A 15,704-nucleotide genomic window follows, 5' to 3' on the forward strand; every position below is an offset into this window, starting at 1 on the left:
CTAGAACTGCACATGATCTAAGACTAGACACTTTGGCATTAATAATATTAGTACGGATGTAATTATCCTACGGGTAATAAAATCCTAAGTCCTTGTCTGCCAACTCTCACTTTGCCACTTTCTCTCGTGGGAGGCTATGACTGCAGCTGTGCGCAGTAGATCGGCAGTTGCGAGACAGTTCTGTCAACTGCATACAACTGCATCCCAATTGCAATTTTGCAGTTGGCTATGCAGTCCAGTCATAGACACCTTAGACTGCATCTATCAATAAGTACCTACCTACTACCTAGGTACGTGCTTATTTTTTGCACTAATATGGTTTTTAAGTAGTTGTTGCAAAAGCTTTCAGTTAGAACTTGTTGTAGAACAATTTACCTGAAGAGAATGGATTTTAACTGTAACAAAAACAAATATCTAGGTATCTAGATCTCTGCCTACGTAGAGCCGTCTCATTTATTAATAATTTTGGTTCATTTAAAAAATTGATCACGGAACATGTATGGCGCATATGAAAGGCACTCGAATTTTTAATCAAATTAAAAAACCCCACTCAAATAGTAATCACTTCCATTGGGAAAAATGCACGCCGGAGCGCAAATTCAATCTGAAAATTTCTATATTCAAAAAGAGCAGCCGGCGTATGCACAAAAAAACATCATACTTGAATATTCCGCATCAGATTTTCGAGTGTAGAAGTACCAATACCATTTCTATCTATCATTCATTAGCACAGCTAGAATCCAATACGACATTTTTTACAATCCCCGGCACAAAGGACGGCGGTCCTACCCACACATAGAACCACAACCATACAAACACAACACGGGTGTGTGCGTAGAGAAAAACTTGAAAAAAATACCGACTGACCCGCGCACACATAGAAAACTCCACGAAAAAAATCACCGACACAAAGAAGGTCTACCGAAAACTTCTATACGAACTTTTGTACGCAAACACCGACGAATCACCCACACCAGCATAAGTCACAACGAAGTTTTGTATGTGTGCGTGAGTGCACCTCGTCCCTATAAGGGCTAAACTTAGCGTTTGCGTGTGGGTGTGCCTACAGTTGCAAGAATCCGAAACTTCAGCGCGACAACACGCAACGTGCAACATTTTAAGTACACAAATATTAACCGTATGCGATTGAAATAAATTTGAAATTCCTTTAAACAATTTATGGGATGTTACTTTTGGATTTTGAGGATTATGATGCGCAGCGCGGGTAGTTTCCGTACTAAAGTTGCGGCGCGAGATGCAGCGAAGGGTATGGGTATATGTGTGTATATCTCTGTTCCGCTCGCACCTCCCGCCGCCCGGGGCGGGGGAGAGGGTCGGAGGGTAGAGGGGTGTCGTGTCGCGTTGATGAACATTTTTCTCATTTTTTTTCCTTATTTTTACGCGAATCGTTTTTAAAGGGTTTCATCATAATTGCGAAGCGTCCGATTATGTTGACGACCGATAAGCCTTTCCTTAATCTTGAGACTGTTATGATAAATAATTAGGTAATCTTTCCAAACCCTCGAACCCTGGAACCCTCGTAGCTTTAGTTTTAAGTTCACGTAATTAATTATCACCACTATATCATCTTTCAAATCTAACAAATCGGACAAACAAAAACTGTACAATAATTCTATTTTTTGATTTTGATTTTTGATTTTGAAATAACGGACGCAAAAAAAATTGAGATATTTTTTATGAACTTTGTATTTGAACTGTACATGCATGCATCTTTGCAACTGCATGTTTTTTATATCTACTTAATAAACTTATTTATTTATAACGACTCTATATGATATTTTCACTTTAATTATTATTTTGCTACATAAAAGTGTAGGTACGTTCAAAATGCAGACAAAGAATAGGGAAAACCCTCTCATGTTAAGTTTTTTCCCAGCATCTTAGCCGAGCAAATCCATTTAATAACGAAAACCATCATAGTTACCTTACTCTACAAAAAATGATAAACGCAACACCACATTTTCCTGTAAACTAAGATGTGAGTCACCATTAAAAAGTTCTCTACTCTACTGTCTTAGTAACGTGAAGAAAAAAAACGGTTTTCCTTATCAAAGTGGCCGTAGACTTTTGTACGCATGTCTCGAGAGCAGGGTACGACGGTACGACTCGGCGGGAAACTTATTTTCCCGCCTTTTCAACTCGCCGCCATAATGCGAATTGTTTTGCTAATACGAATCTAATTAGAATATTATCTAATTATGTTTCTTGTTTACCCTTATAGTATTCCTTTGCCAGTTTAACTTATTTTTAACAGTAAAAATATTTTATCTAAATATTTTGTATATTTAATGTAAGTACCTATTAAGTTGTAGAAAAGGATCAGGGTTATTCCACAAAATTTATGCAATTTTCACATAAGAGTGCAGGAGTAAAAAATTAGTCAAAAAGTTGAGTTATTCATAGACTTTTTAATAAAATTAATTTTTTGATTAAAAAAATCGGTTAATAAATTGGATCGGCTTATCCGTACATGTTTCAGCATCCCGCTCGCAGGGGAAGCAAAAAAACAGCTTCGGCCGGCAGTCTCGCTGACTACGCGGCGCGCGCCGCCCGCATCACCCACGTTATTTAATTTTATTACATTTGTTCACGTGTTTCGTTTCGCGTACACATTCGGACGGCGGTTCAACTTCGCGCCATGTGCACCAAATTGTGATTTCGGACCCTAAACAAAATGGAACACCGTGGTACTTTTCGACAACAAAAAACATTTTTCGGCAAAATTTCCGTCAACCGCAACTAAACGCAGTTCAAAACTAGGTTCATTTTTTATTACGTTCGTTGATTTTTTTACACCTCAGTTTTTCACAAACTAATGCAGTTGAAACGGTTTAAGTTGATTCTTATGAGTTCTTTTCGTTTCTAAATGAAACTGTAACACACAACCAAGAAACTGTAGCACCGACAGACGGATAGAAGTAGACAGAAGGCGGCAGAAGTCGAGATGGCGCTTGCTTCTTCTGTGAGCTTGTACTACTCCATCGTGCAGCGGGCGGCGAGGCACTATCTAGAAGATTATTGTCATACAGGTGCGTATCTCGTTCTAAATTAAAAATGCCACCATTTTCCATTTTTCTTTTCAGGCTAATAAGAATTTCTGGAAAACAGCGCGCGCTTTTTCTAATAACGAGCAAATCGTTTAAAATGCTAAAAAAGGACATATTAATGAGCGTTTTTCTCGTTACAGTATAAAAATTTAATTCTAATATGAATTATTTCAGAAATATTTTTCTTTCAGTAATAATTATTAAGGTTTATATCATTCTGTATTTGAACACAAAAATAAAAGTTATTAATAACGTTTAAAATTAAATTTGAAAAATAAAACTAAATCAAATTGTACAAAGAATAACTTTTATCACCAAGCAATAAATCTTAATCCATTTATTGACATCAGCTTATGTTAAAGAAGAATCACTGATCACTCTATTATTAAACAGTAATGCAGTTTATGAAATAAATAAACCACATAATAATTCCTACGGTAATAAAAAAATCTAGAGTTGATCTAATTTGAATAAACAGTAGAGTTCTCATAGTAAAAAGACACAATTATCAAATGACTGGAAAGATCTTCCAATATAATTAATCTAAATAGATATCTAATAAAGGATAAGTAATAATAAATAATGGTAGGTTTCATATTAAGGAATGACCTAACTTCTCTAAAACCTACATGACGTGTAGGTGGTAAAATTGCAAACTAGTTTTTCCAATAGTTTTTATAAAGGTTAAATCAAAGGTGAATATCAAATAAAATATTCATAATAATCACTTTGTTTTTATTTATAAATTAAATAATTTGTTACCTCCTTATAGGTGAAAATAGGTGATTAATCTCACTTAACCACTTTTAAATTTTTAACAAATGCAAGGGGCAATCTTATTGGATGAATTATTTTTATGTAAAACTTTTTTATAAATTGATATATAACTTCCACTGTTTACTATGATTAGGTATAGCGACGGGTTTTAAGTTCCAACTTCTCTTTTATTTATCAGACTAAAACATCGACTTTTGGATCATTCTTCACTATCACAAACTATGTAATTAAAAATTAAATGCATAGCAAGTGTTACATTGCATAGACTGACCATGTAATTTTGAATCATCGAAATAAGCAATAACTCTACCGCCCTTTAAGAAATATTATAAACTTGCGAAGTATATTTTATATAGAAAAAAATACAATTGCTGAGTTTGATGTTAATTACTGCGCAAGCTTTGTTATGTAGATATTTGTATATTATATACATTATATCTTTTATTTCTATCTACACCAAGTCACCTCTCCTGCAAAAATTCTTCACAAAAGTCGACATCACGTTTTAGCCTTATACTTACAAAATAATAACAAGTGTAAATTAAAAAATTTATAACACCCCCGACAAGTGAAAGTTACAGTAATTAGAAGAGAGCTGATGGGCTGAACCGATTTTCTTAGATTATAGCTACGAACACTCTCGATCAAGCCACCTTTCAAACAAAAAAACTAAATTAAAATCGGTTCATTAGTTTAGGAGCTACGATACACAGATACACACGTCAAACTTATAACACCCCTCTTTTTGGGTCGGGGGTTAAAAATATTCCCCTTAAATTTTATTACATTAAAGACTATAAAACAAATACATAATACAGATTGCTATCTCAAGTTTAAGCTGGAAGCGAAAATAACTTTACAGCCTTTTTAGAGCTTTTTTGTAACATATTTACGATCACGTTATACTTAAACCGTAGCGCGTTGATTTTTTGAATAAATATGATTAATTGGAATAATACTACTTAGGTACTTATTTATTTATTCGTGTACCAATAACTTAAAACTAAAACATATACATACAAGTATTAAGAGAACAAAGCCTCTTGTAATACCGTTTTTACTTCCTCGGGAGGCAGGGCCTCACAGTAGTAGTAATATGTTTTGTAAAATGAATAAAGATTTACTCATACAATAAAACAAACATAAGTATACTATATTGTTATACATATTAATACTATAGTCATTTTTACTTAAATATCATTTACATTTGTCTCGTATAATTTATACATATCATAATACTTAATACTTTCGATGCCACATTTCAAGTAGGGTCCGGGCTCCTGTTACTGGACAGGCCCCCGTTTGCCGTCCACCTAACCGACTACTGTTAGATAATGCTAAAAAATAGGATTATTACAACACGCTTTCAAAAAATATGCATCTATGTCCCAACTTGAACATCATAACAACTCATCTCATCTTTTATCTTTAATCTTAACTACGCATAAGATTCTTCAGAACAGTGCAAACAAGTTTTAAGCTGGTTTGCAAAAAAATTGAATCTGTTATATTAATTCGATTTTTATACACATACATATACGTTAGGGACTAGTTTACGTCCACTATATTTTAAATGTATTAAAAACTATGGGCCTCCAGAAAGCTGATTTTGACCCCATGTGGTCAAAATCAGTTCGTTCAGCAGTTTAGAAAGTTTAAAAGGTATTAAAAGAAAAGAAAGAGGCAGAATAAGAATTTTTAAATCGGTTCAGATTAGACGGAGCTATGAAGTAAAATTGCCAAAAATGAAAATACGCGTCAAATTAAGCACTTCCTCCTTTTTCTGATGACGGTTAAAAATAAATACTTAGTAAATATTATGCTATAATTGTTGCCTTTTTATTTCACACATAGATGTGCAAAATTATGCACGTTTACATAGTTTTATTCACACAAAATAAGTGCATGGGAACCGGTGCACACGTGGACGGCACCTGGGTTTAGTGGACGGCAACCGGTGAAATCAGCATTTTTAGTATTTTAAATAGAATAAAAATAAATAAGTATACTTTTTATTTTAAATCTCACATTTTATAAAAAAAGACTATATTAGAAGTATATTCTAACAATTTATCATTTTAGGTTTTTACAAGAACATATATTGTCACCCTGTCAAACTTTGCAACTCCTCTAATTGGACGGTATCCGGTTCCCTTACCCTATCTTGACTTATGGTTTAAACTATGATTAGATGATGTCAGTCAGTCAGTTCACCCTTTCATATACGTATAACATTATTAATACTGATACTTATCAATAAAATGTATATTACACAAACGTATCGAATAAATATAGTTAATTTTAATAGCTCAATTAATCATTGACTGTTTTTTTAGCCTTTAGCTACCATTTAAAACTTTGGACAATAATACCTACCTACCAAAGACTTGTACAGTGTAATATATATAAAAATTACCTATTTTACAGACTAATATAACTGCTAATTTAATAGCTAACTAAAATATTTCATATAAGTACATTTTATTAATAATAATAATACATTTCACATGCCATTAAAATCAAGATAATCTTACTCCTGAGTCCTGACTAGAGATTAAGACCGCAGTTAGATAACTATACGTAGGTACCTACTTAGATCTTTATGTACTTACATATTAACAAACGTACACATTCATATAACGCTTTATTTTTTCCATGTTAAGTAAATTAATTTAAGTTAACAATTGTACAAAATAAACTTAAATCTAAATTAAAACTAAAAAAAATGATGATTAAATTAAAAACTAAAATAAATTAAATACTATAGGTATGTAATAAGTTGCTTATTAACTTAAATTACGTGTATATTGTAAACTCTTAAAGTTGTATGCTCTAATATTTCTTATAGGTGGATATTAACAATACTGCCTAGTATAGAAAATATAGATAGATGCATTATAGTAACTAAAACTTCTTAATATTGAAATTTCTTTAAAATTTAAAAAAAAAAAAAACATTTTACTAACTCTATTTCAATTAAATCAAATTCAGTCAAAATATTTTAGAATCAACCCGGAGGCAATTCCACAGCACGCTTACGATTTTCTCCTATTTTAAAACAAACGAAACTTACACAGACAGATGGACGTGCACAGAAGGTCTGGCAAAAACCATAGGGGTTTCTTGTTTTACTACGGAATACTAAAACGCCTCTACGTTCTTCGATAAATCGTAAACGACAACACTTTTCGCCCTGAGCGTCTTGAAAACCAATTGCGTCTATGGACTGGTTTGGCGGTAATGACACGCGGTCGTATTTAGACCTTAGGTACATATATGCAGAGCTGAAAGCTGCCTGCATCCTTAAGGTCAAGGTCAGATGCGTACACGGATTTGTATATACTTATGCAATTTTAAAGTTATTTTGACTCACAAACAATAACACTTCGCGACGCGCGTCTTAGAAGTCAGAACCAGCCGCGTCAAAGAACCAGTTTGACATAATCGCATCGCCGTCGGTAGAGTTTATATGCAAATGCAGTGCATCCCGCCTAAAGGTCAAGGTCACAAGGACACTTTGGCTTGCAAACTATTATTTATTTAGTGCTTACTACTTATGCGTAGATATTTAGGAGTAGAAGGGCTCACTGAGGTAGTTTGAGCATAGACAGACTGACTGATAGAATCCAAAGATATGGTCGCTAAATATGAGCCTCATAAGAAAGCTTAGAGTCACTCAGCGTCCAATGGAGAGAGCTATGCTGTAGAGTTTCTCTGCAAAACTAGGGTATCCACCATAGCTCAACAGGTAGCGAGGCTGAAGTGGCAATGGGCAGGTTACACTGAAAAACTTATAGACGTTGGTTCCCCGAGATGCTAGAATGGCGATCTCGTACCAGAAAGCGCAGCGTTGGAAGACTCCCTACTAGGCGGACAGGCTACATCAAACCAGACGCAGGGAGGACCTTGATTCTAGTGGTGCAAGACCGTGGCGAGTGGAAGTCCCTACAAGAGACCTACGTCCAGAAGTGGACGTCTATTTACAATATAATATCACGTACCTATAGCTTAAATCGTGGGATTTAGAAACTTAATATTTTGCATGTAGGCTCTCCTATATTGTAGAAGACATAAGAAAGGATTCCAGAATTTCCGACCGCGTGGAGCAGGATGGGTCGTAATTTTCTTCGTAACCAATAGGCAATAACACTTTTCGCTACGAGTGTCTCAGAAGTCAGAACCAGTCGCGTCGAAGAAACCAGTTCAACATAATCGCATCGCCGTCGGCTGAGTTTATATGCAAATGCAGTGCATCCCGCCTAAAGGTCAAGGTCACAGAGGACACTTTTGCTTACGAACTATTATTATTTATTCAGTATTTGCAATGTCACATAGTTCTATGAACAAGCGTTCGACAATCTTGATCATTTGCTTTTGGGGTAGCGTAATTTGATTTGAGGGTTGAGGTAACGTACCTAGTCAACTAAATCGTAATCAAGGACTAACGTGTCATCGATTAACAATAGAAAAACTAAGAAAAATGTAGTGAATAGATACAAACTTTATCCTCTATTTAGCCCCCATTAAGGGTAGTATTTCCAATAATGGTTTCTGTGAATGCCTACGTGGCAAATGAAACATACTTTCAAAATATCCCAGCTGGTTAGGCTATGCGGATAGAGCAGTCAGTCGGACAGGATATAGTCATAGATTATAATATTGCCTACCTATTAACCAGTTTCCCAAATAGCTGCAATGAGGACCATTGTACCCATTTTTCTTTGAGAAAATAAATAGTAATATTAATAAATGATTGAGAAGCTGAGCCGTGATGGCCTAGTGGTTAACATTCGCCTTCTATTCACGAGATCGGGTGTTGCACCTCTAACTTTTCGTAGTTATTGTGCGTTTTAAAGAAATTAAATAACACTTGCTTAGCGATGAAGGAAAACATCGAGAGAAAGCATGTATGCCTGAGAGTTCACCATAATATGCTCAAAGGTGTGTGAAGTCTGCTAATCCGCCTATAGCCAAACCCTTCTCATTCTGAGAGGAGACCCATGTTGAATAGCACCGGGCTGGCAATGGGTTGAATATTACTTATATAACTTTTCTAGAAAAAGTTTAGTTAATCTACATGCTCCGGTTTAGCGCTAACCACACGCGCAACAACTGTAAACCGACTGGCTGACCGAAATAATCTGTTATTTCGGTTGAATTCAGCTAAGCACATCAATAAGATTACAATGCAAGTTAGAAGTAAATTCGAAGATTCACATCGATGATTTTAACTTTATCAGACAATTGGAAGTAATTATTATTGATTATTATTATCTGGTGTAAACCTGTTTCCGAAATCGTCGCAGAGAATGAGAATCATTTTGCCCATTGCCAAATAATTTAATGATTATTATTATTATTTTCCTAGAAAAGGTTTAGTTCGCCGCACCACGTCCCGGGCCCGTTCCTAGCGGGTAATTGGGCGGAGCAAGTGTTAACATCTGATTACCGTGGCACCGTGGAGCGGAACATGCCCTAATCTACATGCTCCGGTTTGACGCTAACCACACGCCGCAACAACTGTAAACCGACTGGCTGTTGCAAATTATTTCTGTATTACTAGATTTTGGTTGAATTCAGCTAAGCACATTCAATGAGATTAGGTTGCAACATAAATTAAAAGTACTAACTTAAAAAACTTTTTAAAATGTAAGTCCTACAAAAGAGTTGAAACTTATCTTCTCATAAAAGTATTACTCAAAATTTAAAAACCCCCGACACAAAAACCTCTATAAGAAAACTAGAAAAGAGCTGATAACTTTCAAACGACTGAACCGATTTTCTTTGATTATAGCTAAGAACACTCTCGATCAAGCCACCTTTCAAACAAAAAAAGCTAAATTAAAATTGGTTAATTCGTTTAGGAGCTACGATGACACAGACAGATACACAGATACACACGTCAAACTTATAACACCCCTCTTTTTGGGTCGGGGGTTAAAAATATCCGTAAGTAGTCGAAACACTAGTCAAAAACCCTGTCGTATGCCATTAGGCAGTTAAAATCCGGGATGAAAAGTACTCTATATGCCCGTCCCCGAGGCATACGCTAACTATAAGCTAACGCTAAATAAGCTAACTCTATACTTACTAAATTTCACCAAAATCGGTTAAACTTTTGGAAGATGAAAAGCCAGCAGACAGACTGACAGACACATTTTCAAATTTATAATATTAAGCATGTATAGTATGAATGGATTATTACATATTAGGACAAAGTCACGGCCTAAAGCTAGTTCTCAAACAAACACATTAAAATCAAACTCAAAAGATTTGGAGATAACCACGAGATAAGCGACATCCGTACCAAATATCAATAGGATTTCAACCAGCGTGACGCACTTATCCGACGATCTCAATCCAATAAGTAGTAGCGGGTACTAAGTGGACCATTCCACGAAAATGTCCCTTCCGGTGTCATTCACCTCGCCTGGGAAAATCTTTTGCAAAGCCTACCTTTTCCAGTATAGAGTTTATTGCGATTTTTTTTTTCATTGGATGATGAAATGATGTAAATTTTCAATTTTTAACCCCCGACCTAAAAAAAGGGTGTTATAAGTTTGACGTGTGTATCTGTGTATTCGTATATCTGTCTGTGGCATCGTAGCTCCTAAACTAATGAACCGATTTTAATTTAGTTTTTTTTTTTGTTTGAAAGATGGCTTGAATGAGAGTGTTCTTAGCTATAATCCAAGAAAATCGGTTCAGCCGTTTGAAAGTTATCAGCTCTTGTCTAGTTACTGTAACCTTCACTTGTCGGGGGTGTTATAAATTTTTAATTTACACTTGTTATGGTAGTGTTTCACCCATAGTTTAATGAATTTTTTTAATGAGATTCAGATAATGCTCATTAAAATTAATTATACGTATGGGCCATTAAAAGGTAGAAGATAGACACACATTCACATTTATTTTCTCTTTGATTTTCCGGGATGAAAAGTAGTCTAGGTATGTCTGTATCTCTGCACCAAACATCAAAATCGGTTAAACAGATAGGCCGTGAAAAGCTAGCATACAGACAGACAAACTTTCACGTGTATAATACAAATATGGAATATGGATTATGAGTTAGAGTTTGTTTCAACTACTTTCAACCCTTTAGCAGTAAAATCCGTAAACGTGAAACAGCGGCGTTATCGCAGCCGGACGCACTTGTGCGCAGGTTTGTAAACTACCTTGTAACGCGATGACACACGTGATGTTTGTAAACTTGCGAAGCGCGACCACGCACGTGACGCTGATTAGGGGCTTATGATTCTCGATAGTGATACCAATGAACCGTCGAGCCTATTGCCTACTACCTGTTCTACTACTGAGCACAGGTCTCATTTGAAGAAGGGCTTAGGCCATTATTTGCCACGCTGGCCAAGTGCGGATTGGCAGACTGCACACACTTTTGAGAACGTTATGGAGAACTCGAACAAATCCCTGAACTCCCAAATCCCAGGTACCTCTGGTGCTGCAAATGTTCATGGGCGGCGGTGATCACTTAACATCAGGTGACCCACCTGATCATTTGCTCGCTATTTTATTAATAAAAAAAAACTTTCAGCCGTGTAAGTTTCCCCACAATGTTTTCCTTGCTCAGTAGTGCTAAGTAGTTGATCATGACGATTGACGATAGTGAAAAATATTAATAAAATAGGTACGATTAAAAATAACTTAGCATTAAAATACTTTTTGAGTTTTGACTTGAATAGGTAGAGTTCAAAGATAAACCCTTTTTTTAAGTCACTAAAAATGAGTCAAGCCCTAAACAACGCAACGCACGCTCGATCCACCCTCCTCATTGTATTGTGTTTGTAACGCGTAAATAAAGGGGGTGGCACACTACCGTGTGTATTGACCCGCCAAGGTCACGGCCAAGCCAAGTTCAAGGGCGGGGTCTGTACAGGGCCTACAGGTGGACTTTACCCTCGTTACCAAAACTTGTCTTGCTTACTTTCAGTTTTCTTTTTCCATGTACATTGGATGGTGATAAATGCGTGAGTGTGTATACTGCTTTATAAAAGTTTCTGTCGTAAGTTTTAGTAGTTTTTTTTTCTTTCAAATATTAGGTAATTACTTTCGAAAATCTCTTACAGTAAGTAACCTTAGTGATTTTTAATATCGTTCTATTCAACAAAATAATGAGGGACCATAATCAAGGGAGTGCGTCCTATTTTTTTTAACCCCCGACCCAAAAAGAGGGGAGTTATAAGTTTGACGTGTGTATCTGTGTATCTGTGTATCTGTCTGTGGCATCGTAGCGCCTAAACGAATGAACCGATTTTAATTTACTTTTTTTTGTTTGAAAGGTAGCTTGATCGAGAGTGTTCTTAGCTATAATCCAAAAAAATTGGTTCAGCCGTTTGAGAGTTATCAGCCCTTTTCTAGTTTTCTTGTAGAAAAGAAGGTTACATAACCGTTAGGTTCATAATATTATGTCAATTGACAAATGTCAAGCTATCAATATGGACGTTGCCTAGATACATAGTTATTTATTTGAAAATGATGTTTTGGAAAACTCAAATACTTTGTCGGGGGTGTTATAAATTTTTAATTTACACTTGTTAATCTTGCACACGTTGCTTAAACTATGACATTCTATCAAAGTACTTAATACCTATTAGTATGAATTACTAAGGTACTTTTGATCCCGATAAATCAAATAGTTCTGAATGAATATAGACGTAGTTGCGGGCACCACTTACTTGGTACAAAGACAGCTTACATCCTGGAAACGGATATAGCCTAAATTTTATCCCGGAAAATCAAAGAGTTTTAATAAACCTAATCCTCTGCGGGCAAAGTCGCGGACATCACCTAATAATAGTTAATTAACCATCCTTCGTTAATTAAGAATCTTCGCTTCTAAATATTTCATGTCAAATTACAAAATTAAATAACTTTTTAATCTAACAAACAAAAATGTAAGTCGATTAACTTTAACCTAATTCAGCGCATCAAAGCATAACCTACGCTTACGAGTATTATACCCATCCAACATATGCATAGCATTAGTTTACAATGCCTAGTACCAATAGCAAATAGATCACCCCTCGGAATAGAAAACCCTCATAGAATTACCCTCTATTGGCTATGGTATGTCACAATATGTTACGCAAATCTTTATTAGCGTTTGAGTGACCCTTAAAAATAAGTCAAATCATGTCTTTTTTGCTACACGTATGTTTTACTCTAGATTTTTTGTTATATGTTGCATGACTTAACTTTTGGATGAACTTACTTTTTTCCCACGCGAGCTTTTTCTACCTGTGAAAACATATACAAGTTTCTAGCCTAATTTTTCTGCTTTACTATATATCTACTTCTTCCTACTAAGTTTTCTTCACAAATAAACCTTAAAAAATGCGTACAGAGAGTGGAGAGCTTCAGGAAATAGAATTAAGAGAGATAATAATATGCTTTGTTGACTATTTATAGACGTACTAACTTTTAAAGTTTGATGTCAACTTTTAATAAAAAAATATCACAGAATACTTGTTATATACTAGCTGTTGCCCGCGACTTCGTCCGTGTCCCACGGGAACTATCTCTTCCAGTGGTTTTTTTTTTTTTTTTAAATATGAAATAAACCTTGTCCTAACCATAACAAACACAATAAAAAGAGAATTATCCAATTTGGACCAATCGTTCTCAAGTTAAGGCGTGACTAAGGGAAATAGGGATTCATTTTTGTAAAGATTATTAAATTTATACTTGGTCCTGAAAGGGAGATCGCCGTCGATGTTATAGATCGCAACCGAATAAGTTAAGTTACTGAAATAGACCAAAAGAGCAATCGTAGTCCTAACCTATCGAACTAAGAAACAAAATACTTCCCTTTAGGCTCCCGCAGTTGGAAGCGATAAGTTCGCCCGCGCCGTTTCCAAGTTGTGCGTAATTAGGAGCGGAAGTGCGTGACGTCACGTCCGGGGCAATTGAGCCACTTGCAGCTATTAGCGAGGTCAGGGTTTGCCCGCCGATTGGCGAATTATTTCATGTGCACTTTATGTTGCAATTGGTCGATTTAGTATGACGGTCACTCACATTTAACCCGCCGTCGCCGCGCCGCACACTTTTGATCAGTTTTCTCCCTTTTTAACCATTGACCCAAAAAGAGGGGTGTTATCAGTTTGACGTATGAATCGATTTTAATTTAGTTTTTTTTTGTTTGAAAGGTGGCTTGATCGAGAGAGTTCTTAGCTAAAATAATCCAAGAAAAACGGTTCAGCCGTTTGAAAGTTATCAGCTCTTTTCTAGTTACTGTAACCTTCACTTGTCGGGGGTGTTATCAATTTTTAATTTACATCTGTATTATTTTCTTTTTACATACAAAAGAAACTTCTACGTGTGAATTGAAATTGCACTTGGCCGGTTTACTTTTCAAGGTCAATTCGTTCATAAACTTAGCACCGACTGTAAACCACGCACGCTGTATTTATGTATGTATGCAAATATATACGTTTATTACAATAAGTGTAAGACCACACTAGAGAATTTGTCTCATGATTTTTTATTCTGTCGCCTGTAGTTAATTAACATGTTAAGACGGTTTTATTTTAATTGATATTGATGTTGCGAAAAATTACATGAGTGTAGGTAGGTCTTATACGTCTTATAGCACGAGTAAAGGAATAAATCCAAACCGTGAATTTGCGACATCATAAAAAAAAATTAAAAGGTGTTTAAATTTTCAAAGTAAGATAACTATACCAAGTGGGGTATCATATGAAAGGGCTTTATCTGTACATTCTAAAACGGATTTTTGTTTATTTTTATGTATAATAGTTTTTGATTTATAGTGCAAAATGTCGAAAAAAATACCCGAGCACGGAACCCTCGGTGCGCGAGTCCGACTCGCACTTGGCCGGTTATTTTTAATTTATTTGCACCAACAACTTCCATACAATTATAACTATAAAATATACAAATTCACTACAGTATGGTTGACCATTACAGGTGCACTTCTGAAAGAAAATAACACTAACCTAAAGTAATACAATTTTAATAAAGAGTTGTTGATCTGTTCAGTAAGCAACATTCCTATTCCTATAGAACACGGAGAAAATGTCGCTAGTATGTTTTATAGCTGCCGGTAAAGCGTCGCCGCGGCATTGACCGCGCATTACGCAACTACTTGACATCAATGAGCGCAGACGGACAGACAGACGGCGGGGTAAGTGACCAAGTTCATTGCTTGTTATGCGATATGTGCAATGGACTTGCATCGGTCATTGTTTGTATCCATTAACTAACTTTCAGGCGCAACGCACATCGGCAGAGTGCATTGGAGTCGCGGCAAAGTGTTTTACGATTTAGATTTTCGTACGTCTGTATCTCGTGAGCCGTAATAGGTAGACAGTTAAAATTTTCACAAAATGTGTAATTCTATTACCGCTATAATAATAAATCACACTGTATATTATAAACGCGAATGTTTGTGTGTATGTACCTAAGTGTGTATGTGTGTATGTTTGTTACTCATTGACGCAAAGACTACTGGGCGGATTTGGCTGCTTAGAATGCAGATCGATTATACCCTGGATGACAACATAACACATAGGCTACTTTTTATCCCGGAAAATTAAATAGTAAGAGATATGTATTTTTAAAAAACCAATAAGTTTCCACGCGAACATAGTCACGGGCATCAGCTAGTGAGTAATAAAAATTTCAAAATGACCGCCATGAAATTTAAAAAAATAATTTAGAAGGTATTATTTCTTGCATGATGGTACGGAATCCTTCGTGTACGAATCCAATTCGCACTTGACCGATTATTAAGAATCCCGTGCTTCCCGTCCTTAACTATCTCCTTGCAAAAAATCACGTCGATCTAGTTCCGTTGCTCCGTTGCGACGAGATTGAAGAACA

General features: G+C 35.7%; 1 protein-coding gene across 1 annotated transcript in view; it reads left to right on the forward strand.

Moving 5' to 3' along the window:
* Positions 1-2,561: 2,561 nt before the first annotated feature.
* The window catches only part of LOC123868575 (zinc finger protein 629), a 61,812-nt gene continuing 48,669 nt past the window's right edge, over positions 2,562-15,704 (forward strand). Inside the window, exon 1 of the mRNA XM_045911141.1 lies at positions 2,562-3,050. Coding sequence (XP_045767097.1) covers positions 2,966-3,050 — 85 coding nt within the window. The 5' untranslated portion in view covers positions 2,562-2,965. The remainder of the gene's footprint in view (positions 3,051-15,704) is intronic.

The sequence above is a fragment of the Maniola jurtina genome, chromosome 9 (genome assembly GCF_905333055.1).
Source record: "Maniola jurtina chromosome 9, ilManJurt1.1, whole genome shotgun sequence".
Taxonomy (NCBI): domain Eukaryota; kingdom Metazoa; phylum Arthropoda; class Insecta; order Lepidoptera; family Nymphalidae; genus Maniola; species Maniola jurtina.